The sequence below is a fragment of the Heterodontus francisci genome, unplaced genomic scaffold (assembly GCF_036365525.1).
Source record: "Heterodontus francisci isolate sHetFra1 unplaced genomic scaffold, sHetFra1.hap1 HAP1_SCAFFOLD_124, whole genome shotgun sequence".
In the NCBI taxonomy this organism is placed as follows: Eukaryota; Metazoa; Chordata; class Chondrichthyes; order Heterodontiformes; family Heterodontidae; genus Heterodontus; species Heterodontus francisci.
The window spans coordinates 4,275,179-4,301,605 of record NW_027140322.1 but is presented as its reverse complement, the minus strand read 5'-3'; the positions used below and the strand labels follow the sequence as shown (position 1 = coordinate 4,301,605).

Below are 26,427 nucleotides of genomic sequence, written 5' to 3'. Positions count from 1 at the left end.
CTGGCTTTAGTGACCCCGCCTCACCTGCCTCTTCCCTGGGATTCCAACGCTGGGCTTGGGTCTGAGACCTTCCGTAGAACCGGCAGAATAACAGAATCTTGTTAAGATCTGGAAAGCACTATCTGAAAGAGTGATGAAATCAGATTCCAGAGGAATTTATAAAGACAATTAAACAAATGCTTGCAGTGGAATAATTTGCAGGGTTACGAGAAAAAGCTACATATGTGACAATAAATTAGACAGCTCTTTCAAACGTACGACTGTGACTAAAGTAGCCGAATGGCCTTTCTTGTGCATCTATGATTCTATGATCTGGACGCCAGATCAGTGATTAATTTACTTTTCACACTGTCACACGTCATTATCCTCGCAGGATAGGCTGGTAGTTGGAACTTGGGTTCATTTTATCCATTAATGGTCACATTTCGTCTCATTGGTGTGTTTTACCAGCCTGTAATTCACGGTTCACACAAGTCAAAATCTATTGGTTATTTGGAAGGAAACATTGGTTTCTGCAGAAACATCTGTCAAATAATTAATTTCCACAATAGCCAGACTTTCAGAAGCTGCTGGAAGCAGCTCTTAGTGTCTCAGAACAGCGTTCGATTAATGTTCTGTTCACATCGCTGTACCCGGCGCCAGAACGATGCTGCATTCCTTCCTGACCCTGTCTCTGCTGCAGCTTTTGAACTGTGAGTTACGGATTACTGAATGCATTATGTTATTTACTGATGCACTGATTATTATTACAAGACGTCTGTTTTGAATATATTTAACATATTTACTGAAGAACACATTCAGGTGATGTAGAAAGTAAATAATGCTTTATAAATGTTAATGTTCTTGTGTAGAGTTTAATGAAATATCGGAATTTGTTTATTGACTTCCACCTGCTGCTCGTACAGACAGAGCAGACTGGAGTTGAAAATCTAATGGGTCTATTTAAGGAGGGTCTGTTCGAAAAAGAGCCACTTCGCTGTTAGAATAGAATCTGTCAGTGTCTGGGATCAATTTACAGAAAACGGATCTATTTTATTTACAGTTGTCTTTCATTGGGTTGGTTTGAAATGGATACTGAAATGGTTGAGATAATTTGTCGAAGTTTCATTTGATACAAATTTTGGATTGATTGTTTCCATTTTAAGTTCTATTAGCTGCAAATAGGAATAAACCTCCATTTATATAAAAGTGTCTTGCGTTTATAAAGCGCATTTCACTACGTCAGGACGTCCCAAGAGCTTTACAGTCAATTAGGTACTGTTTTGTAGTGTCGTCCATACTGTAATGTAGGAAACGTGGCAGCTAATTTACACACAGCAAGCTCCGAAAAACAGCAATGTGATAATGGCCAGAATACTTTTTTTGTGTGTGTGGTATTGATTGAGGGATCAACATTCGCCAGAGCACGAGGGATAATTCCCCTGCCCTTCCTCCAAATACTGCACCTGAAAGGGCCGACGGGGCCTCGGTTCAACTTCTCCTCCGATGGAAAGCAGCTTGCACAGTGCAGCACACCTTCAGTCCTGCACTGGGGTGGCAGCCTAGATTTTGCGCACAAGTCCCTGGAATTAGACTTGAACCCACCCTCTCCTGACTCAGAGGCGAGAGTGCTAGCAATTGAGCTATTGCTGACAGGAATATTGTTTTGGTGACAGTAAACAAGTTTAGAATATTCTACAACTAATTAACGGGTATTTTAAATTCCCAGTTGAATTTGTGTCGAACACAAAGACCGCGGCAGTTTGTTTAATTTTTCCCCCTGCATTTCTTATACTGACACAGCCAGCTGAAATTGAAATTCTAATCTGATTATTTAAAGCGAGTCTGATAGAAGTAGAGCGCTGTCTTTGTTTGAATAGAGTTTATCAGAGTCTGGGTGTAAGTTATCTCACTGAGTGTGGAACAGCCGTCAAAACTACATCTACTGCCGACATGAACCGCCACACACATTTCTGTCACAGCTATTTCTCAATACAAGTGTTGTATGCTCTCCCAGTGATACAGTTCATGAAACTAAATATTTTAGAATAATTTGTTCAATGTTGAAGTGTTACCTTCAATCTATAATAACCACTCAACTGGAGATGGAACCAATATTTTTCAATTCGTTTTCATTATTAGTATAATTATCAAGTGCACTCTGCAAAAAATGATGTTACTAAAAGTTCCTTAATCTTTGGGGAATTTGCTCTGTGTTATTGATCAGTTAGTGATGATCTTCAAAATTAGTATCTTTTATATTAAATTAATTATTCTATTTCCTCCATTTTTTGTACAGTGCCTAAAGATAGTTAAGTTTCCCCAATCACATATTTTGACACAGTGTCATGTAGTGTGTAATGAGTTAGTGATAATGTTCTTTATTATTTTTCCAACGGCTCGATGTTTGTTGTTTTATTCCATTGATGATTCCATTCTCTTCCTCACTATTTACCGTGTGTGTTTGGTTAGATTGATCAGTCTCTGTCTATTGGAACTTTATTGGTTTACTGCCAGGACAACTTAGTCCCAGTGTTATCAGATACTTAATGTATTTAACGAAATATATTTCCGTGAGTATTAATAAATTGGATAGTAAAACCCAATTTTGTGGATTATTTAAATAACATTTTATTCAAGTCACAGAAAAGATAAACAATGAATTGCACTTGACTCCCTTATCCTTTTCTCCAATCGCCAGTTGCTCAGAATAACTTTTAAAAAGCAGGCATGTTTTATGACAAAAAAACAATGTTATTCTTTGCTATCATATGAAGCGAATATTGAAATAGTTTATCTCATTTGTAGAATTCACATTGAATACGGATCTTGGTCTGTTGGTTTGAGTTTACATTCCATCAATATTAAATAGGGAGCAATTATCCATTCTTCCGCTTTCAGAAAACATTGTTTTATAATATCTTCCATCTGATTAACACGTCTTCTAAATTCCCAGGTGGTACATGTGCGGAACTTTGATTTAAATCCAAAATTGTGAACTAATACCTTGGCAATTTGTTTTATTTGGTCCTCAAAAGCTCTTGTACCGATACAACTGACTGGAGTGGAAATTCTAAGCAGATAATTTAAACATAGCAATCTAGCAGTGGAACGTGATCACTGTGAGAGTAGAAGGCCTCGCAGTTTGGGGTCTGGGGTCGATGGTAATGCTGGGATGAGAGAACAGTAGTCAAAGCTAAATCTACTGCTGACTGAACCCACACGGGAATTTCTGTCCCAGTTTTTTACAGCAGAATTGCTGTCTGACCCTGTGTGGTATACTGAATGGAGCTGAAATAATTTCAATAGTTTGTTCCACGTTAGAATGTGGTACATGATCCATAAATATTGTATAATATATTAACGAGAGGCAGAACCAATATTATTTCAATGAGCATTCATTATTACTGTAATTGTGAAGTGCCTCTCCAAAAGATAATGTTACCGAATATTCCAAAATCTCCGGAGGATTTTCCATTTATTATTATTTACTTAATGATGACCTTGAAAATTTTGAACTTTGTATTGGAAATTCTCAACTTACTTCACATATTCATATGTGCAGCGTCAAGTAATAATTAATGTGACAAAGTCTCCTTCCACATGCTCCTTTGATGTTTAGCATCGTGAAGTGTTTCTTGAGATATCATGAATAGTCTCCTTCCACCTGCTCGATATTGTTGCAGAGTTTTTCGGTCGATGATTCGATTCAGTTTGTCACTGTTTTCAGAGCGGGTTTGGTTACATTTGTTAATGTCTGTCGACAACAAATGCTGGTTCACGACTGGGAAACCCACCCTTAATGTTATTGGATACTTCCATGATGAATTTTCTTTTGTTTTTGTGAAAGGGATTGTATTGTAAAATGCTGATTTTGAAGGTAATTTAAGAATATTTTCTACAAACCATAGAACGGAGATAAAGTATGGAATGTAGAAGACTCCCTGAATCTTTTTTTAGCAATCGGCCGCTGATCAAAATCAATTTATAGCAAATGTGCATATTTATTTTAATTTGTCATTTATTGAGATCGTATAAAGTGAATATTGAAACAGCTTCCTTAATATGTAAATTTATAATTTAATACATTTAGTCATTTTTGATTTTAAGTGTATCAACTTCAAATAGGGAACTGCTGTCCATTTTTGTCACATACAGTAAAAACGGATCTAATATTTTTCATCTGATTAACATGCAATTGCTTTTCCAGAGGAAATTTGAGTTAAATTTAGTTTTGTTACCAAAATTGAACATAAATGCGGCAAGGGTTGGTTTTATGTTGTTTCCTATGGCGCTCGTACAGATGCAAAAGACTGGAGTTAAAATTCTAATCAGGCATTTATAACGGAGACTCCTGGAAGTAGAAAGTAGTCAGTGTTGCAATCGAGTGTATGGGAGTCAAAACAACAGAATACTGGGATCTGTATCTAGTGCACTCATCCCAAATTGTCGCCTGGATTTCTCAGTGGAGTGCCCTGTGATACAGAGAATTAGATGAAATAGGTGTACAGCATTTGTAATATTCAGAAATGACAATAAAAGTTGTGTAATATATTAACTGGAGCTGGAAGCAATATTGCTTCATTTTTACTGATTATTAATAGAATTATCATTTACACCCTCCAGAAAAGATGCTACTGCTTTCAGGGGGATTCGCTGTTAGAACAGTTGTATTTAGTCACCGACAATCTTCAAAACTATGCCTTTTGACATCAAATCATGTTTTCTATTTCATCCATTTATGTGAACGGTGTTGTGTAGTAATTAGTGATTCTCACTATTATTCCACATGATTCCGACATTTGATGCTGTATTTAACATCCAGACGTGTTTCGGAATCTCTTTCCACATGTCCCATACTTTTTATATGGTGCGATGCAGTGTTTAATGAAAGATCCGGAGTTGTTTCCCAATCTCTGGGGAAAGGTGGGAAAGTGGATCTGGGGCAGTAGATCAGCCATGATCTTATTGAACGGCGGAGCAGCCTGGGTAGGTAGTATGGCTTAATCCTACTCCTATTAAATGCTTCAATGTCCTTCCACATGTCCCATACTTTGCGGAACAACCCCTGAATTCGCTTGCATATTTCAATTCAACAGACAATGCCCAGGACAATTAATATCGGTATTGTAGATGTTTAGAACATAGAACATAGAACAATACAGCGCAGTACAGGCCCTTCGGCCCTCGATGTTGCGCCGACCTGTGAAACCATCTGACCTAAACTATTCCATTTTCATCCATATGTCTATCCAATGACCACTTAAATGCCCTTAAAGTTGGCGAGTCTACTACTATTGCAGGCAGGGCGTTCCACGCCCCTACTACTCTCTGAGTAAAGAAACTACCTGTGACATCTGTCCTATATCTATCACCCCACAACTTAAAGCTATGTCCCCTCGAGTTTGCCATCACCATCCGAGGAAAAAGGCTCTCACTATCCACTCTATCTAACCCTCTGATTATCTTATATGTCTCTATTAAGTCACCTCTCCTCCTCCTTCTCTCTAACGAAAACAACCTCAAGTCCCTCAGCCTTTCCTCGTAAGACATTCCCTCCATACCAGGCAACATCCTAGCAAAACTCCTCTGCACCCTTTCCAAAGCTTCCACATCCTTCCTATAATGCGGTGACCAGAACTGCATGCAATACTCCAGGTGCGGCCGCACCAGAGTTTTGTGCAGCTGCAGCATGACCTCGTGGCTCCGAAACTCAATCCCCCTCCTAATAAAAGCTAACACACCATATGCCTTCTTAACAGCCCTATTAACCTGGGTAGCAACTTTCAGGGATTTATGTCCCTGGACACCAAGATCTCTCTGCTCATCTACACTACCAAGAATCTTCCCATTAGCCCAGTACTCTGCATTCCTGTTACTCCTTCCAAAGTGAATCACCTCACACTTTTCCGCATTAAACTCCATTTGCCATCTCTCAGCCCAGCTCTGCAGCCTATCTATGTCCCGCTGTACCCTACAACATCCTTCAGCACTATCCACAACTCCACCGACCTCCGTGTCATCTGCAAATTTACTAACCCACCCTTCCACATCCTCATCCAGGTCATTTATAAAAATGACAAACAGCAGTGGCCCCAAAACAGATCCTTGTGGTACACCACTAGTAACTAAACTCCAGGATGAACATTTGCCATCAATCACCACCCTCTGTCTTCTTTCAGCTAGCCAATTTCTGATGTGTCTTTGGTTATTTCCAACTGCGGTAACGTTTCTTCAGGCACTAGCTCATGCCTTGTAGACATAGCTTGTTAAAAGTTACTGATAATGCTGTTAGCACACAGAATCCGGATTTGAGGTTTTAACCTACAATAACTGCAATTTTATCAATTAATTTGTTTCTGAAATCCACAAGAGCTCACTTAATTGCGAAAGTTGTTCAAATTGGGCCTAAAGTCGTTTGCGATAACATAATCATTTAGAATCTTGACCCACCTAATAATTTGCCACGAGAATCATGTACTTATAAACTCTCTGTATTGACTGTATATTGCAACCCCTAAACCACCGCTGTCCCTCGTATTGTAACTCATTCAAGAGGTTAAATTCTGGGCTTTCAATATCCCACGTTTGTCCCGTTTCAGTTCACCTCCTCTGAGTTTATTATTTTTTTATAATTAATGTTTCTTTATTACTCGTTGTGGCAATCCGGTTCAATAGCAAGTTAATGTAAGTATAAAATATTAAAATAACTTATGTTTGGCACCAAAACCATTAGTCCAAACATCAGGAATGTAACGGTGCGACTAATGAAATCAGAGGTGTTGGGAAGCGAGAGTCGTCATAGACAGTGAGAGCAAGGAAAATGGGTGAACGAGACTGTCCGTGCCAAGATAACAGCAGCAGCGGCAGAGTTTTAGCTGAGTTGACGTTTACCTGGGGGAGGAGGCCGACCAGAAGAGTGTGAAAATAGTGGGTATATTCCCTGTATATAGAGGTGATTCGGATCACGGTTCAAAAAGAAATGCATTCAAACTTTTTCAAGAACAACAATGAGAGCAGTTAGAAATTGTGAGGAAGCAAATGAGAGTGAATGGAGGACTCAGCAGATATGAGGAGTACTGTAGATAAATGGAAACATAGTAATGATTGAGAAATGGGAACGAATGATCATTTCTCTGAGACCGCAAGAGATAAACTTGATGAATAGGCAAGCATGGGAGTCTCGGTAACAGATTGTTTAGATTCATTTTCGGGTCCTGAGCTCGCTAGCCAGGTGAAATTTACTGAACAAACCTACTTAGCCAGAGGTGATGGCGGGGTGGTTTCCTGAACCAATGTCGTCATTTTGGCGATATTGTTCTGCACCAGTGTATTGTCCATCCCTAGTTTCCCTAAGAAGGTGTGCATCAGTTTACTCCTTGAACCACTGGATTATCAGGAAAAAAAATCCAGCGTAGCATGTGTGGATACAGGCTGAAATGGTAAATGCAGGAAGTGTACAATAAAAGACTGAGTGGATTGAAGAGGATTCACGGACCCGATAGAAGCACTGAGGTTGGTCACTGGGAAAGGGGAATTTGTGCGAGCACACTATTATCAGGGAAAGTTGGCAGGAATGCTGAGGCTCCATGACTGGGATGAAGTCACACACTATTTACATTGCATAACTCGGAGCATAAAGAGACCAGTGAGATTACAGTTGGGAAACAGTAACTCATTCCAGATTACTCGGTAAGCACAGCTGAGGACAGCAATCGGTATCACGTTGTCTATAATATATCAGCAGAGTATATAAAGAGACAAGCGTACATGGGAGATATATTATCAACTGGGAGATGGGGAGCAGGTCAACACACCGTCTATAGTATATCATGTTGTGAATAGAAAAACACCTGGAAATCTGTGAGACACATTATCATCAGGGAGATTGGATACAGGTCAACGGACTGACTGCATTTTTAAAAAGCTTACCAGTAAACGGGAGGACCATTGATCGAGCATCATTAACTGGTAAAAGAATATGGCACGTCGGCGAGGGCAGTTTGCAAGAGAATCAGAACCGCAGGAACTTAGGATGAAACAGTCAGCACCGAGTTAGGAGACTGACAGACCATTCATCTTGTTTTGTTTTGTTTGAGGAAGCTATATATTTTATTGAACAGCAGAAAGGCCCAATTACACCTTTATAGAAACTTTGAAAGTTACAGGTGGTAGACTTTGCAGTAAATTAAAAGGCATCAAAATTTACCACAAGATCGGAAAATCTTTAATTTAATTTAAATGTTCCCATTCCTTCTCGAACTTTCGATCGGAATGCTCAATTCACTGAGAGTTTAAAAGCAGATCCATCACCACCCTCTTCTCACGGCACCTACACACGGGTCATCAATGGTCAGAGCACCATCAGCACAAATTTACAGGGCGAAGGGGAAAATGAGTGGGACAAATTAGACAGCTCTTACAAAGAGACAGCATCGGCAGCATGGGCCGAATGGCATCCCTCTGTGCTGTTCCATTGTAAGATTCTATAAGGGAGAGGACCATCACCACTGCCTTCTCAGAGCACCTTCACACTGGTAATACATAAAGACCACCCACCGTCACCACAATGGGAGAGTGTATCCGAGTGTCAGTGTGTGTATATGTGAAAACAATGCTGGATACATTTTGGCCCATTACCAATATTAATTTGTTGCAGAAACTGTATTTTCTGTTTTAAAAAATGAAATCACAGATCCTAATATAATTTATTCAGCAAAGGCACGGGAATAATCACCCTGCAGTTCGTTGTATTCGTGTTTTTGCTTTCTGACATTTTCATTCATTTCTTGTCCCAGTGAACTCTAATTGTCAATTTCTCATTTCAGGCAGACCAGGGAACAGTCAGGCTGACCCGTCAGGTAATCGCCCTTTATTTCCACACTATCTGCTATCTCTCTGCTCTGATCTATCCCATTAAATGTTAAGCTTGGACGACACTCTCAGTACTTTTTGTGATCACGGATTAACCCGCTGCCCGGTTGCTAGTCAGAAAGGGAGTGTGTCCCTCATTGTGTTAGTAAAGATCTTTAATTCCAGCTGAGAGATGGCTGCTGCCTTCATGTGGAGGGACAATAACTGAGGGTCTCTGAAGAGCAGAGTGTGAAGGATCAGCTCCACTCACACTGTTGCCGGTCCAAAGGTCCACCTCACCAATCTGACGTGATCTCCAGTTCACATGACCATCCAGCCCTGTCTTTATTGGCTGTGGTGGTTGTGGCGGAAATTTCCTCTGCTCTTCCCTGTTGCTGGTATCTCACTGTGTTCGCCCAATCAGTACTGAAAACGTAACAATGTGATAATTACAGCCACGCTCCTCTCCCCACTTCTGCAGATTAAATATATTCTGAGCCTGAACACACCCCGTTCCCTTTGGAGCCGTTGTGTTGGTGGGAATATCCGGCTGTCTCCCGGCTCCCTGCTCCTTTGCACTGTGTATTAGTATTACCGTTTCTTTTTTATCATGTGTAATATTTCCACCGGGTTTTATTAGGGTTCTGAATGTAGACGGATGTTCCTATCAATTCATGCCTGGTTAATGGGGAGGGTACGTGCGCTGGGAATCTGTGGGTTTAACGCAATATGAACGCTTGATAATATTTCTGATCTTTTACAGAGAAGGTGAAGCTGAGATTAGTGAATGGTGGCAGTCGGTGCGCTGGGAGAGTGGAGATTCACTACAGGGGACAGTGGGGGACTGTGTGGGATTCCTACTGGGACCTGCTGGACGCTGCTGTTGTGTGTCGGGAGCTGGGTTGCGGGACCGCGGTCTCTGCACCGGGTAAAGCTCACTTTGGGGAAGGGTCCGGACCCGTTGTGACGGATGAAGTAGAGTGCAGCGGGACTGAGGCTGCTCTGCGGGACTGCAAATCATATCAATGGGATCACTATTCCTGGTCACACGTCTATGATGCTGGCGTCATCTGCTCAGGTAAAATCCTTTCTCAGTTTCTCATCTCCCGCCGCAGCTAATGAATCCAGGAAGAAGTGAAAGTAAAGCAATCCGGGATGGTCCCTACCCGGAAAGTCAGATGATAATAATTCCATTAAACTCCGGTTGGAATTAATGTTAATATTCGGATCACTATTTAAAATAATATCATTAGTACTATATTGAAGAAACATTCTCCACCGGGAGCAACAAATATCTGATACTCAGCATACTTACAATACAGACAGAGCAGTTTGTATTGAGATTTTCCTTAAAGCCGCAGTGAATGATCTGAACCGCTGGAAATGTCACAATCTCAATCCAACTCTCCATTCATCAACCCAGCTGCCGCTACCGGGCATGTACTGTCAGCCCGGCTGTCCACCCGCAATGATCGCTTGGCCTCAGATCTGATATATTACACAGATTGTGAAGCTGAGACTGGGGAGCAGAGGAGGGAGGGAGGCAGGTTTCTCTGCCTCGGGGAGCCAAAGTAATGGGTCCGCAGTTATTGTGGGTATCACAAGAGGAAACAGCTCTGTAACATCCCACGGCTGCCTGCGCATTGCCATTTAAATATTGAGAAAGTGAAATTCGCAGAATATTAAACAAAAGAGCTAAGATAATTCAGGAAGCAGTTGCAACGATTAAACTCAACACAGTTGAACTATTCGAAGAAAAGCGGCGAGTTTTCCTGAATTCATGGCCAGTTACTGTAAGGAGGATATTGATATCCTTCAAGAGGATAAAGAAAGGCTGGTGAAATGGGCGGACGGGTGGCAGATGAAATTTAACGCAGAGAACTGTGAACTGATACATTCTGGTTGGAACACGGAGGAGAGGCAATATCACAGAATCACTGAACTGTTACAGTGCAGAAGGGGGCTATGCGGCCCTTCATGTCTGCATGGGCTCTCTGAAAGAGAAGTTCACTCATTTCCATTCCCCTGCCGTCTGTCCATCACTCTGCACATTCTTCCATTTCATATAACTGTCTAATTCCCTTTTGAATGCTACAATTGAAGCAGCTTCTGCCACGATCTCAGACAATCATTCCAGATCTGAACCACTCGCTGCATGAAAAAGATTTTCCTCATGTCACTTTAGCTTCTTTCACCAAATACTTTAACTTGGTGCCCTCTTATTCTCGATCCTTTCACCAGTAGAAGCAGTTTCCTTCCAGCTTCACTGTCCATAACCCTCATTATTATGAATAGCTCTATCAAATTACCTCTCCGCCTTCTCTTCTCCAAGGAAAACAGTCCTAACTTCTCCAATCTATCTTCATAACTGAAATTCCTCATCCCTGGAATAATTTCCATGAAAAGTCTCGTTACTCTCTTCAATGCCCTCATATCTTTCCTCAAGTGTGGCGCCTAGAACTGGATGCAATTCTCCATCTGAGGCCGAACTAGCGTCTTCTACAACTGCAATATTACTCCCTTGCTCTTGTATTCTATGCACTTATTTATGATGTCCAGGACAGTGTACGCTGTATTAAACGCTCTCTCGACCTAGCCTGCCACCGTCAATGACTTATGCACGATTGAACCAAGGTCCCTCTGCTCCTGTTACCCCTTTAGAATTGAACCCTTCATTTTATATTTTATCTCCATGTTATTCCGACCAAAATGAAACACTTCGCATTTCTCTGCATTGAACTTCATCCGCCAACTGTCTGCCCGTTTCACCAACTTGTCAAAGTCCTTTTGCAGATCTGCACTATCCTCCTCACTATTCACTATGCTTCCAAGTTTTGTATCATCTGCAAGCTTTGAAATTGTGCCCTGTACACCAAGGTTTAGTTCATTTATATATATAGACTGGGACCTGAATATTGAAGGATACATGGCATTTAGGAAGGGCAGGAAGCTAGGAATAGGTGGAGGGGTAGCTCTGTTAATTAATGATGGTATTAGCACAATGGTGAGCGATGACCTAGGTTCAGGAGACCAGGATGTAGAAGCTGTTCGGGTAGAGATGAAAAATAATTCAGGCAAGAAGTCACTTGTCAGAAGTGGTGTCTCGGCCACCTAACATTAACCACACTGTGGGAGGGGGTATAAATGAATAAATAATGGCAGCCTGTCAGAAAGGTACAGTGATAATTAGGGGCGGATTTTCGCCTACATTTAGACTGGGAAAATCAGATGGGCAGAGATAGCCTAGATGAGGACTGCATGGAATATTTTCGGGATAATTTCTTGGAACAATAACTTGTGGAGCCAACCAGAGAGTAGGCTGTACTCGACCTGGTATTGCGCAATGAGGTAGGAATAATTAATGACCACATAGTTAAGGCGCCCCTTGGTAGCAGCGATCATGATATGATTGAATTTTACATTCAGTTTGAGGGAGAGTAGAGTGGGTCCAAGACTAATATTTTAAACTTAAATCAGGGCAATTATGAGGACATGAATGCAGAGCTAGCTAAAGTGAACTGGCAAATCCGGTTAAGGGATAGGTCAATAGAAATGCATTGGCAGACAGTTAAGGGAGTATTTCAGATATTCACACAATTTCACATATTTCAACGGGAAAGAAACATTCCAAGAGTGTGTCCCACCATCCGTGGTTAAGTAAAACAGCCAAAGGTCGTATCAAACTTCAAGAAATAGCCTATAATTGCGCAAAAATGGGAGGCAGGTCAAAAGACTGGACAGAATTTTTTAAAAAACCAAAGGATGACGAAAAGATTGATAAGGCAGGTAACATTAGAGGACGAGAGAAGGCTAGATAGATATATAAGGAGCGATAGTAAGAGTTTATATATATATATATATATATATACATTTAAAAAAAAGAAAAGAAAAGAAGTAACAAAGTGAGCGTTGAACTTATTAAATGTGAGTCTGGGGAATTAATAATGGAAAATAAGGAGATGACAGATGTATTGAACAGATGTTTGGCATCGGTCTTCACTATTGAAGATAAAAGTAACATCCCAGTTTTAGCTGTAAGTCAGGAAATGGAAGGGAGGGAGTAACTCAAGAAGATTGCAAACACCAGGGAAAAGGAACTGAGCAAATTGTTGGAGCTGCAGGCTGACAAGTCCCCAGGACCTGATGTACTTCATCCTAAGGTGTTAAAAGAAGTAGCAAGTGAGGTAGTTGATGCGTTAATTTTAATTTTCCAACGTTCCCTAGATTCGGGGAAGGTTAATTTAGATTGGAAAATAGCGAATGCAACTCCTTTAGACAGAAAGGGAGGGAAACAGCAAGCAAGAAACTATAGGCCAATTAGTTTAATACCTGCCTTAGGGAAAATGTTACAAGCTATTATTAAAGATGTTATCGCAGGGAATTTAGAAACATTCAAGGTAATCAGGCATAGTCAACATGGATTTGTGAAAGGCAGGTCATGTGTAACCAATTGATTGGAGTTCTTTGAGGGAGTTACATGTGCTGTTGGTAAAGGGGAACTGGTCGATGTATTGTACTTAGATTTCCAGAAGGCATTTGAGAAGGTGCCACATCAAAGGCTATTGCATAAAATAAAAGTTCATGGTGTAGGGGGTAACGTATTAACATGGATGGAAGATTGGTTCGTTCACAGGAAACATAGAGTAGGCATAAATGGGTCATTTTTTTGGTTGACAAGAAGTAATGAGTGGTGTGCCATAGGGATCTGTGCTGGGGCCTCAACGTTTCACAATTTACAGAAATGACTTAGATGCAGGGACCGACGGTATGCTTGCTAAATTTGCGAATGACACAAAGATAGGTAAGAATGTAACTTGAGAAGAGGACATAAGGAGTCTGCAAAGGGATATAGATAGGTTAAGTGAGTGGGCAAAGACCTGGCAAATGGATTATAATGTAGGAAACTGGGAAATTGTCCACTTTGGGAGTATGAATAGAAGGGAAGCATATTATCTAAATGGTGAGAGATTGCAGAGCTCTGAGATACAGAGAGATATGGGCGTCTTAGTGTATGAAACGCAAAACGTTAGTATGCAGGTACAACAAGTAATTTAAAAAGCTAGGAAAATGTCATCATTTATCGCGAGTGGAATTGAATACAAAAGTAGGGAGGCTATGCTTCAGAGACACAGTGTATTGGTGAGACCACATCTGGAATATTGTGTACCATACTTGTCTCCTTATTTAAGGACTGATGTAAATGCGTTGGAGGCAGTACAGAGAAGGTTTACTCGACTAATATCTGGAATGGGTGACCTGCTATGCGAGGAAAGATTTGACAGGCTAGGCTTGCTTCCGCTGGAATTTACAAGAGGAAGAGGCGACATGATTGTAGCATATAATATCCTGAAAGGTCTTGACAGGGTGGTTGTGGAAAATATGTTTCCCCTTGTGGGAGAAGCTAGAACTAGGGGTCACTGTTTAAAAATAAGGGTCGCCCATTTAAGACAGAGATGAGGAGAATTTTTTTCTCAGTGGGTTGTGACTCTTTGGAATTCTCTTCCTCAAAAGGCAGTGGAAGCAGAGTGTTTGAATTTTTTTAAGGCAGAGGTAGGTAGATTCTTGATAACCAAGAGGGTGGAAGGTTATCGGGGGTCAGTGGAAATGTGGAGTAATCAGTTCAGCCATGAACGTATTGAATGGTGGAGCAGGCTGGACGAGTCGAGTGTCCACCTCCTGCTCCTAATTTGTATGTTCATACGTATGTTCTTATTAACAGGGTATATCTGATACATCATCTTTATTAATTTAAACCCCTCCAGTATCTGAATTACCTCCTCTGTAACCATTGCCCGGGGTGCATCTTCTTCCTTGGCAAAGACAGGCGCAGAGAATTTAGATAATACCTGAACTATACCCGCTACCTCCATATGTAAATCCTCTTTCTGATCCCTCATCGACCCCACTCCTCCTTTTACCACCCCTTTACTATTTCTCTGTCTATAGAATACTTTGGGATTTCTTTTAATGCTTGCTGCCAGTCGCTTTTCAAGGGTACAATTAGAAAGTGGCTGCAGCCAACAGTCACCTGGGAGTATTTTTGATCAAATCGTTGAAGGTAGCAGGGCAGGTTGAGAAATTGGTTAATATTCAATGGGATGTTGGCCTTTTTAAGTGGCGGTATAGTGTAAAAAAGTAAGGAAGTTATTATGAACTTTTGTGGAACACTGGCTTCACCTCAACTGGTGTATTGTGTACAATTCAGGGCACGGCACATTAGAAGAATGTGAATGCTATAGAATGGGTGCAGAAAGGATTTACAAGGAAGGTTCAAGGGATGAAAGACTTCAGTTACAATGATAGTTTGGAGAAACTGTGGTCGCTCTCCTGAGAACAGAGAAGGCTGCGTGGAAATTTGATAGAGGTGTTCAAAATCATGAGGGGAATAGACAGAGTAGATAGAGAGAAAGTGTTCCTCTTGGCAGAAAGGTCAATAACCAGAGAACACTGTTATAAGGTGGATGGGATAAGAACCAACGTTGACATGAGGAATAAGTTATTTACACAGCGAGTGGTTAGGATCTTCTGGAATGTTCTACCTGCGAGTCTGATGGAGACAGATTCAATTGTGGCTTTCAATATGGAATTGGACAAGCACCTGAAGAGAACATCTTTGCATGGCTATGGGGAAAGGGCAGAAGCATAGGACCAGCTGAGGAGCTCTTGCTGATAACCAGCATGGAATCAACGGGCTGAATGTCCTCCTTCTGTGTTGTAAACATTCTATGATTATATGCTGACTGTTGCATCTTGTTGGTCAGAAGCTGTCTGTCCAGTTTTTAAACCTAAAACTGTGAATGTGGTTTCAAGGTAATTAATTGCATACTTTGAAGGGTGATCATGACAGACTGTAGAAAACTGGCTGCAAAACAGTCAACAAAGTGTGGGTTAAAGGTAGTTATTCAGACTGGCAAAAGGTGAGAAGTAGTGCGTGACAATCCATGCCAATGAGCTACTGCTGTGCAAATGCTTTCTATTTCTCGGTCCATTCCTAAATTTACCGTGCACAACATTAAGAAGCGGCTGAGCACACTGCACATAACAAAGATTCGGGGCCCGATAACACTCCAGCTGCAGTGCTGAAGATCAGTGCTCTAAAACTAGCAACAACTGGAGCCTAGCTGATCCAGTACAGTTACAGCACCAGGATCCAACTGATACGGTGGAAAATTGCCCAGTTGCATACTGCCTAGAAAAGCAGGGAAACACTGACCAGTTCGCACCCAATCAACCGACTCCAATCAACAGCAAATCTTTCCTTGTGCTGGGTATGACTCCCCTTTCAACGTATCTCTCTGAAAATAATCCTCAATGTTTTTGTATTTTCTGCAGCTTTGTTAACCTGTATTGCTATTGTATTCATTTTTCTATCTGTACCCCTGAATCCCATTGCTCCTCGACACAATTTAGATTATCATTGTCCAAGGAAAATGTGTTCTCAGTCTTCCTACCCTAATCTGTAAGTGAACATTTATCTGCATTAAAATTCATTTACAATTTCGTTAACGTCATGTATTTTATCACAATTTGCCTTAGTATTAACCATTGTCCCAAGTACATGTCATTAATGAATATTGTAATTGTCTGTCCCTCCCTGAGTCGAAATCATTTATGCAAAATATGATCAATAGTACTCCCAGCATCAGTTCTTGTCGCACAATACTTCTTGCACAGTTCTAACTGCCCAAAATACTTTTTTGTTTGCACACAGCTGAACACTACTGTAGATGTGACCTGACCAGGATTTTTTTTTAGCTGTAGCATGATTTCTAGCCCCTTGTATTCCGTTCCTCCAGATATAAAGCCCAGCATTCCATTTGCTGTTTTTTTTTCTGTCCTTGCCCTTGACCCTGAAGTCTATTTTCCGTTTTTTCACCATTTCGAAAATACTGGAACATTTTAAATTCCAAATTGGACACCTCACACTTGCCAATATTGTAATAGTTTTCCACAGTCACTTAATCTATTTTTTTTGTTGTTGCAAATGTATGCTTAAAATATGCATGATTACAATATCGTTGATTTTTTTCAATGGCAATATTGAGTATGTCAATTATATATGGCTTTCTATTCAGCCATCTAAATCATTAATAAATAGTAGAGGTTTCTGTGGGACGGCGCCATCACATCCTGCCCGTTAGATGATCTGCCCATTATCCCTGCTGTCTGTCTCCTGCCACTAAGCTCACGTCCGAAGTAGTCAATAATTTGCCCTAAATCCTGTGAGCTGCAACTTTAGCCAACAATCAGTTATGAGGGATTTTGTTGTTTGCTTTCTGGAAGTCCATCTGATTAACATCCATTGAGCTTCCCCTGCCCTCTACTTTAGTTACCTCCACAAAACAATTGATCAGGTTCATCAGGCATGATCTACCTTTTACAAATGCATGTTGCCTATCTCTGATTGGCTGCAACTTTTCAAGGTGATCAGACACTCCATCTTTAAATGTACACTCTGGTAATTCCCTGACAACAGCTGTTAGGCGAACCAATCTATAATTCCCTCGATTCCCTCGCTAACATACTTTAAATAGCCGTGTAACAATTGCAATTTTCTAATTACTGTCCCAGCAGTTTGCTCTCAATCATTAACAAAGTGATGGAAGGTGTTGTTTACAGCGCTATCAAGCAGTACTTACCAATAAACTACTCACTGATGCTCAGTTTGGGTTTGTCGGACCACTCAGCTTCAGGCCTCATTACACCCTTTGTCCAAAAATGGAAAAAAGAGCTGAATTCCAGAAGTGAGATGAAAGTGACTGTCCTCGACGTCAAGGCAGCTTTTGGTCAACTGTAACAACAAGGAACCTTAAGAAAAGTGACGTCCATGTCCATACTGATGCAAAGTAATTATGTATAATTCCCGCCATTTCCTTATTTTCATTTATAATATCACCATTGTCATTTTAATGAGGCCACATTGCTCTTACTTACAAACTATTTTGGAAATTATTGTAAAAGTATTGTAGCTATTGCGATCTATTTTGTCACCCTTTGCTATTCTTTGTATATCTGCCATTCACGAGAATCTGGGCTCTTTTCCCTATTTTTCCATGTTTTTGTTTTCTTTTATACTTATGATGTTACTGTGTCTTGCATGCCAGTCCATAATAGAAGAGGTGAGTTTGGAATTGGACCATTCAATGCTGTGGTCATTGCGTTGAGTTTACTTGACGATGGCAGGCTTGTCCCATTCACTGCATCAGGGAAGCTATGGAGATCTATAAACACCACAACGTCCCCCTAACAGTGGCCTGCTCCTCAGTGGATATCTGGTTGTCTCTCCTCAAGAGACACACCATCCCCTGCTCTGCAGCCAACATACCACGACCAGAACAATAGTATGGATTGACCTGCCACGATACACTGTAGCTGACCAAACAGCAGCAAGCACAATGGCATGTACTGACCTTTCACGGAATATAATTAACAGACCAATAGCAGCTAGAACAAGCACCTGTAATAACCTAAGATCCTGTCCTTATTCCCATTCTCCACTACATATAAACCAATCGCTTCCACCAGTTCCAGTTGTTTCTCCAGACAATGGACAGAGTACACTGCCCAAAACGTCGAGGTCTGCCAGTATTTCTAGCAACTGTTTTGTCAAGAAAGCAACAGCTGTTTTCACCGCAGATTCAAGTGTTGTAAAGCTGTAAAATTGTCTTACTCAAATATTGCATGTTTTAGTTTTTCCTCTCCCGGTATTGCCTATTTACGTTAGATTTCCAACTTTGCTCTACCCCCTCAGCCAGCCCCCTCCAGCTTCCCTTCATCCACTTACAAGTTTAAGATTCCTGTAACAGCCTTATTTATCCTTTATTCTAGGACCCTGATCCCAACCCGGTTCAGGTGAAGCGCATTCCAACAGAACAATTATTTAATATCCCAGTACAAGTGGTGGGTACCATAAAAAGTAACACCTCTTTCCAACATCAACACCTTCAACCACGTGTTGACCTCCCTATTCCCCCACCCCCCACTCCCCATTCAAATGTGTAAGCGGCTTGTATAATAATCCAGAGATTACAATCCTTGAGATCTTCTTTTATAGTTCAGCACCAGGTACTCTCTGAAAAGAAACTCTTGCCTTTTCTTTCCTATGCTGTTGGTCCTTGCATGGTCCAAAACGACTGGATATTTCCCCTGCATTCTTGCAATCTGATTTGATATATCCCTCACTTCGCACAAGTTGGGCAAATACTGTTTGTGACTCCTAATACCCTAATGACTGAACTACTTAAAAGTATCAAATTATGCTCCACTCCTCCACCTTTTGCACAGCTTCCTGTTCCAACGTATCACGGTCAACATTCTGGCTGTCCTTCTGACAGTCTTCATCCTTATCCTCACAAATAGCCAGTACATTGTTCCTGTTGGAAAGATTCATTTTCTGCATATCCTCGTTCACCAACAAATCTGGATTTCCATTACTGTGGACTAGAAGCTGCAACAACCTCATTCTGACCCCGCACCTCTCTACAAGATGTGACTGAAATCTGCAGCAAACTGTCCAATACTCCTCTTGCTGCTGTCTGTGTTGGGGTATCTCCAATTCCCACTCCAGCTTTATGGCCCAGAGCCAGAGAGTTTGCAGGTGGATACATCTACTACGGTCATTTTCCCTCGGGATAATTGCGTCATCCACAAAATCCTATATCCTGAAAAAAATAACTGCTCTGCCATAACTTAGTCTGTCTTTATTTTAGAGTTAAAATTATTTGTAGATGCATTTTAGGTTTAAAGCTATTTTACTGGTCTGCTAATGCCGAAACACTGAGCACTCACCAATTAACTTAATACTTATTTGAAACTTATCCACGTCCCCTCATACTCTGACTTGACAATTGCTTCCCCTCTATTTGTCTGGTGTCTGCTTCTCCCAATAGGCTCTGCTGCTGCTGGCTGTGGTGCTGTGTTAAATCAGTGACTCCACACACTTTCTCAAGCTGAACAGACAAAACAAAGCACTTCGTTATAAACCCACGCCATCTGCCACTCAGAAGGACAAGCACAGCAGATGGATGGTAACAGCGCCATTTGCAAGTTCCCCTCCAAGCCGCACACCATCCTGATTTGGAACTATATCAACGTTTCTTCACCGTCGCTGGGTCAAATCCTGGAACTCCCTACCGAACAGCACTGTGGGTGTACTGAGAGCGCATGCGCTGCAGCAGTACAAGAAGGCGGCTCACCACCATCTTTGCAAGGGCAATTCGGGTTTGGTAATAAATGCTGGCCTGGCCAAAAACCTCCACTCCCTGTGAAAGAATTTAAAAAAACAACCTCCTTTTCCCCCTCTGCACCGAATACTTTCTCTGAGCAAACTCTAACTTCCCACTATGTTCATAATGTATTCAGTTAACATTGCAATCTGTGGTTACACTCTGCCTTACTAGAAGACTAAAAATGGAAACATAGAAAATAGGAGTAGGAGTAGGCTAGTCGGCCCTTCGGGCCTGCCAAGCAATTAAAAAAAACATGTTTGATCATCAAATTCAGTACCCTCTTCCGTTTCGTCCCCATACCCCTTGATCCCTTTGGCATTAAGAAAGATATCCATCTCCTTCTTGAAAATATGTAATTGTTTGGCCTCCCCTGCCTTCTGCGGTAGAGAATTCCGCAGGTTCACCACCCACTGAGTGAAGACATTTCTCCTCATCTCGGTTCTAAATAGCATACCCCATATCCTGAGACTGTGACACCTGGTTCTGGACTCTCCAGCCATCGGGAACATCTTCCCTGCATCGAGCCTGCCTCGTCCTTTTCGAATTTTATAGGTTTCTATGTGGCTCTATCTCGTTCTTCTAAACTCTAGTGAATATAGGCCCAGTGGACCCAATCTCTCCTCATACGTAAATCCTGCCATCCTAGAAACCAGCCTAGTAAATCTTCTTTGCACTCTGTCCATGGCAAGGGCATCCTTTCTCAGATGAGGAGACCAAAACTGCACACAGTACTCCAGATGTGGTCTCACCAAGGCCCTGAAGTAAGACATCCCTGTTCCTGCACTCAAACCCACTTGCAATGAAGTCTAATGTGTTATGCCTTTGCAGGCTCATTCAAGTTGCAACTGTTTAGACCGTTTCCAGCTGACAGTAATTACCCCAGATCGGACAAACACAGCTGATTGACTGCTGACTGCGAACTTGACTTGCACGATTAACTACTAACATGAACTGCCTTGCAGCTTTTTTATATTGCAAGTTAAATTCTAAATGTTAAGGCTGGATTTCAGTCTTACACACTAATTACCAAATTCTACACTTCCCACTCTGTTTATAACACATGCAGCTAAAGGTCCACACTATGCCTAAAACCTTTGACTTAACTCGACCGACCTCAGAACTTGCAGAAGAACATTGCCCAGGCAATCAATTTCAGTTCAAGAAGAAGGTTCTGACAACGGTTTCAATGGCAAATAAAGTTGAGCAATAACTGCCAGAGATGTCCACATCCCTCATGAAGACAAGCAGCTCCTAAATGGCCTTGTTTTGTATTTGTTCTCCTGATCTTCTCTAGCGCATCTATCAAACCCCTTAAACATTTTAAACACGTCAACTCGATAAGGTCTAATCATTCTAAACGCAATCTACTGTAAACAAAGTTTATGCAACTTGTCTTCATAATGTAATGCTTTAAGCATTGTTGTCATTCCAGTGACTCTGTCCAGCACCACCTCCAAAGCCAATGGTTTACGAAGTGCGGTGCCCAAAAGCGACAACAGATACAACAGAAACATCACATCCTTCTGAGTTTTATATTCCAAGACCCAAGAGATAAAGTCCAACAATCGATTAACGTTTGACAGAAGAGCTGTTAAATTTTGAGTATTCACCCAACTTCTTAAAGAGGTCCTGTAGTAATTATTGTGAGGGAAGGACACAGACCTGAAACCCTTGTTCTCTCCACAGATGCTGCTAGCCCTGCTCAGTATTTCCAGCATTTTCTGTTTCATTTCAGATCTTCAACAGCCTCAGAATGTTACTTTTGTGTTGCTGTAGTAATTCTAATTGTTTTTTGATAGATAATTTGTGTAAGGTATGGCTGGATAATCGTGCAGATAAAATTTTACTTTTTTTTTACCCATTTTCTATTTTGCTGTTTCTATGCAGAGGATGATTTAGAAATTATTTGGATTTGTATTTGTTTCCAATACAGGGAAACCTGAACCTCGATTGGTTGGTGGGATGGACAGATGCTCCGGCCGGGTGGAGGTGCTACATGGAGACCAATGGGGGACGCTGTGTGACCTTTACTTTGATGTGGAAGACGCCAACGTGGTCTGTGAGCACCTACAGTGTGGGACAGTAAACTCAATCCCGGGAGGAGCTCACTTTGGGAAGGGAACTGGTCCAGTGTGGAAGGAAAATTACAGGTGTCTGGGGAACGAGACGCGATTGTGGGATTGTCCTGTTTCATCCTGGGAACAGTTTAGCTTCTCACATGAAAACGATGCAAGTGTCATCTGTACGGGTGAGTCATCTCAGTCAATTCTGCTTTCAAGCTTCATTGACTATTTCCACAGGTTTCTGATTCACTAGTTTTGCTGAACCCATGCTTCCTTTGTCATTAAGATTCTGAGATGTGTTTGTGGGTTTATTGGTCTGAATTAAATTTCAAATGAATCAAATCTTCACTCCAGTAAACATTTAATACATACAATGACTAGTTGGTAGTACTTCGCGTCATATAATATCTATTTCTGGGTAAATCTGGGGCATTTTTCATGGGCTATAGAATCAGCAAGATGCTCCCAGGACCATTGCCATGGAATGGAAATGTTGCTCGAGCATTGAAACTGTTATCAATGTCGGCAGTTCAAATATGAATGATCATGGAATTCTCTGCAAAGATCAGCTGTTCAATAGAAAACACTGTGAGCTTGTTGCAAGATACATAGTGTGAGATATATTTTAAGTTCCACCACACCGATTGCAATAAAATGATATTGAATGACGTAATTCGTTATTTCACCAATGTGCTATGTCTTTGAAAATGTCACAAACATGATGTAAATTTAAATTCGCCCAGTTTCCGGGATTACATTTATCTCTCAGCCAGCACCCTCATATAACAGAATATCTGCTCAGTTATCTGATCACTGTATGTGGGACATTGCTCAGTGCAAAAGTGCTCCCACGTTTCACAACTTAAAATACAGGTAATAAAAACAGTAAGTGCTGGAAATACTCAGCAGTTCCGGCAGCATCTATGGTGAGAGAAAGAGTATCAACCTTTCAGTTTGTGGATCTTTCATCAGGACTTCGAAATTTAGCAGTTTTTTTAAAGAAAGGGGGAAACAAGGAAAGAATGAAAGGAACGCTCCGTGATGTGGTGAAAGACAGGAGAGATGAAATGGTAAAACGGACAATGCAGAACAAAAATATGTTGGAATGGGCCAAGTAAAAAGCACATTTCTAGAGGAGGTGCAAATTGGAAGGCAAATATCGTCCAATAAAGAAAAAAGGGGGAGGGAATCCAATCTAAAATTGCTGAACTCAGTGTTCATTCTAAAATGCTGCAAAGAGTCTAGTGGAAAGAGGAAGTGCTGTTTCTCAAACTTATGTTATCCTGCATTGGAACTGTGTAGGAGAAAGAGGAGAGAGAGGTCAGAGTGGGAGTGTGGTCACAATGAAAATGACAGGCAACTGGAAGCTGAAGGTAAAGCTTGCAGACTGAACAAAGGTGTTCTGCAAAGTAATCACTCCACTGTGTTTGGTCTGCCAATGTAAAGGAGACGCATCATGATCCGTCAACACAGTAAATACAGTATACGAAAGAGTAAGCAGTACAAGTAAATCGTTGTTTCACTTGGAAGCAGTGTTTTGGGGCTTGGATGGTGAGAAAGGTGGAGGTAACAGGGCAGTGGTTGGAACTCCTGCGCTTTCATGGGAAGTTCCTGTGGGAAGGGGTGTTGAGAATGATTGAAGGGAGTATCAGGGTACATTTTCTATACTTAATAAAGAAATAGGAGGCTTATTAAAGCAGGAATATTCTGAAGAGATCATACATTTGGAGTATTTGTTTGATGGTTAGCATTGCTGTAACCCTCTCAAGTCGTTTTTGTTGCGAATGCAGTATATTACATTGAAAGAAGTACAAGCAAATCGCAGTGGGGGGGGGATCCTCGGTTGAGGAAAAAGGAAGACACATCAGAAACGCTGTCATGGAAGGCAGCATCATCAGAGCAGATGCGACGGAGACGGAGAAACTGGGAGAATGGAATGGAGTCCTTATAGGAGGTCCTTACAACCACTGTGGCTTCCAGGGCCCTCAACCGTGTCTAGCCCGTTTCCTGCACCTCTACCCTCTCCCCTTTCCCTCCCTCCCCGAACCGTGACAGGGATCCCTTGTCCTCACTTTCCACCCCATCAGCCACCATATCCAAAGGATCATCTTCCGCCATTTCTGCCACCTCCAGCGTGATGCCACTATCAAATGCATCTTCCCCTCCCTTCCCCTGTCAGCATTCTGAAGGGATAATTCCCTCCGTGACACCCTGGTCCACTCCTCCGCTACCCCACCACCTCATCCCCTTCCCACGGCACCTGCCCCTGCAATCGCAGGAGGTGTAATGCCTGCCCATTTACCTCCTCTCTCCTCACTATTCCAGGCCCCAAACACCCCTTACAGATGAAACAGCGATTTACTTGTACTTCTTTCAATGTACTATAATGTATTCGCTGCTCACAATGTGGTTTCCTCGACACTGGGGAGACCAAACGCAGACTGCGTGACTGATTTGTGAACACCTCCAACAGTCCTCAAGCAGGACCCTGAGCTTCTGGTTGCTTGCCATTTCATCACTCCCCCTGCTCTCATGCTCACATCTCTGTCCTGGGATTACTGCAATGTTCCAGTGAACATCTACGCAAGCTCGAGGAACAGCATCTCATTTACCGATCAGGCACTCCACAGCCTGCTGGACTGAACATTGAGTTCAATAATTTCAGAGCATGACGGGCCCTCCATTTTACTTTTATTTTTAGTTATTTTTTCTTTTCCCTTTTTAATTTTTTTTGTTTTTATATTATTTCATCTTAGTTTGTTCAGTTGGTTTACCCACTGGTTTTTTATGTTTGTACTTGTGGCTGTTCAATTTTCAGTCCGTTAAAACCCTTTCTGTACTAATGCTTTGTCTTTCAACACACCATTAACACATCTTTGCTCCATGTCATTCTGGTCAGCTATTCTGTAACCTCATCCTATCTACACCTTCTCCTTTGTTATCTCTTGCCCCACCCCCACTTAACTTGCTTATAACCTTTTACGTTTCTAATATTTGTCAGTTGTGAAGGCGGGTCACTGATCTGAAACATTAACTCTGCTTCTCTCTCCACAGATGCTGCCAGACCTGCTGAGTATTTCCAGCATTTCTTGTTTTTATTTCAGATTTCCAGCATCTGCAGTATTTTGCTTTTAATTTGCTATTTCTCAAACTTATGTTAGCCTTCATTGGAACTGTGTAGGAGAAAAAGGAGGGAGAGGTCAGAGTGGGAGTGGAGTATACAATGAAAATGACAGGCAACTGGAAGCTAAAGGTAAAGCTTGCAGACTAAACAAAGGTGTTCTGCAAAGTAATCACTCAACTGTGTTTGCTGTGCCAATGTAAAGGAGAAGCATCATAATCAGTCAATACAGTAAATACAGTATGCAAAAGAGAAAGCAGTACGAGCAAATCGTTGTTTCACTTGGAAGCAGTGTTTGTCGGCTTGGACGGTGAGAAAGGTGGAGGTAACAAGGCAGTGGTTGCATCTTCTGCGCTTGCCTGGGAAGTTCCTGTGGGAAGGGTTGCTGAGAATGATTGAAGAGTGCGAAGAGTGCATCAGGGTGTCACAGAGGGAATGGTCCCTTTAGAATGTAAAAAGTGGAGGGAAGGGGAAGATGTGCTTGGTAGTGCTATCACATTAAAGGTGCTGTAAATGGTGGAAGATCATCTGTTGAATATGGAAGCTGATGGAGTGGAAGATGAGGAGAAGCAGAATCCTATCATGGTTCTGCGAGGGGGGAAAGGGTTAAAGCAGAAGTATGGGAAATGGAATGGACGTGATGGGGCACTGTCAACCATGGTGGGTGGATGAGGAGGTGAGGAGAGTCCTCGGATGTGGAAAAAGGAAGACATATCTGGAAGCACTGGTATGATCGGTTGCATCACCAGACAGATACAATGCAGGTGGAGAAAGTGGAAGAATGTGATAGAATCATTCTAGTATTCGTGGTGTGAGGAATCATAGACAAGATAACTGTGAGAGTCCCCAGAATCAGAGACACAGATGTTGAGGAAGGGAATGGAAGAGTTGAAGATGGACTATGTGAAAATGAGGGGGAGAAATTGGAAGAAACGTTGATGATGCTTCAAGTACAGGGCGAGAGCAGGACATAACAGTACATGTGGACAGGAGGACAACCTTCAGTCCCTCAGGTCAGTCACCTGTCAGCATTAGTGACTACAAATCAAAAGTGCTTCATTGCCTGTGAGGCGACTTGAGATGTCATCGGAAGCATTGTGGCAACGTAAACTTGTCTGTTTCTCTCCATATGGGATGAAAGGAACTGTCATCTGTCAGGAGCCATTTAAAGCCCCTGCCCCAC

General features: G+C 41.7%; 1 protein-coding gene across 1 annotated transcript; it reads left to right on the top strand.

Annotated features, from left to right (window-relative positions):
- The first annotated feature begins 567 nt into the window (after positions 1–567).
- On the top strand, positions 568–23,241 carry LOC137359236 (deleted in malignant brain tumors 1 protein-like). The gene is made up of 5 exons (XM_068025296.1): positions 568–692; positions 8,808–8,840; positions 9,596–9,910; positions 21,994–22,284; positions 23,096–23,241. The coding sequence occupies exons 1-5, from the start codon at positions 647–649 to the stop codon at positions 23,239–23,241; spliced, it is 831 nt and encodes a 276-aa protein (XP_067881397.1). The 5' UTR covers positions 568–646.
- The last annotated feature ends 3,186 nt before the right edge of the window (positions 23,242–26,427 follow it).

Coding starts and splice junctions, on each gene's coding strand:
- LOC137359236 (XM_068025296.1), top strand. CDS start 647: ATGCTGCATTCCTTCCTGACCCTGTCTCTGCTGCAGCTTTTGAACT. Junction 693..8,807: donor TCTGCTGCAGCTTTTGAACT/GTGAGTTACGGA, acceptor TTCTCATTTCAG/GCAGACCAGGGAACAGTCAG. Junction 8,841..9,595: donor CAGTCAGGCTGACCCGTCAG/GTAATCGCCCTT, acceptor GATCTTTTACAG/AGAAGGTGAAGCTGAGATTA.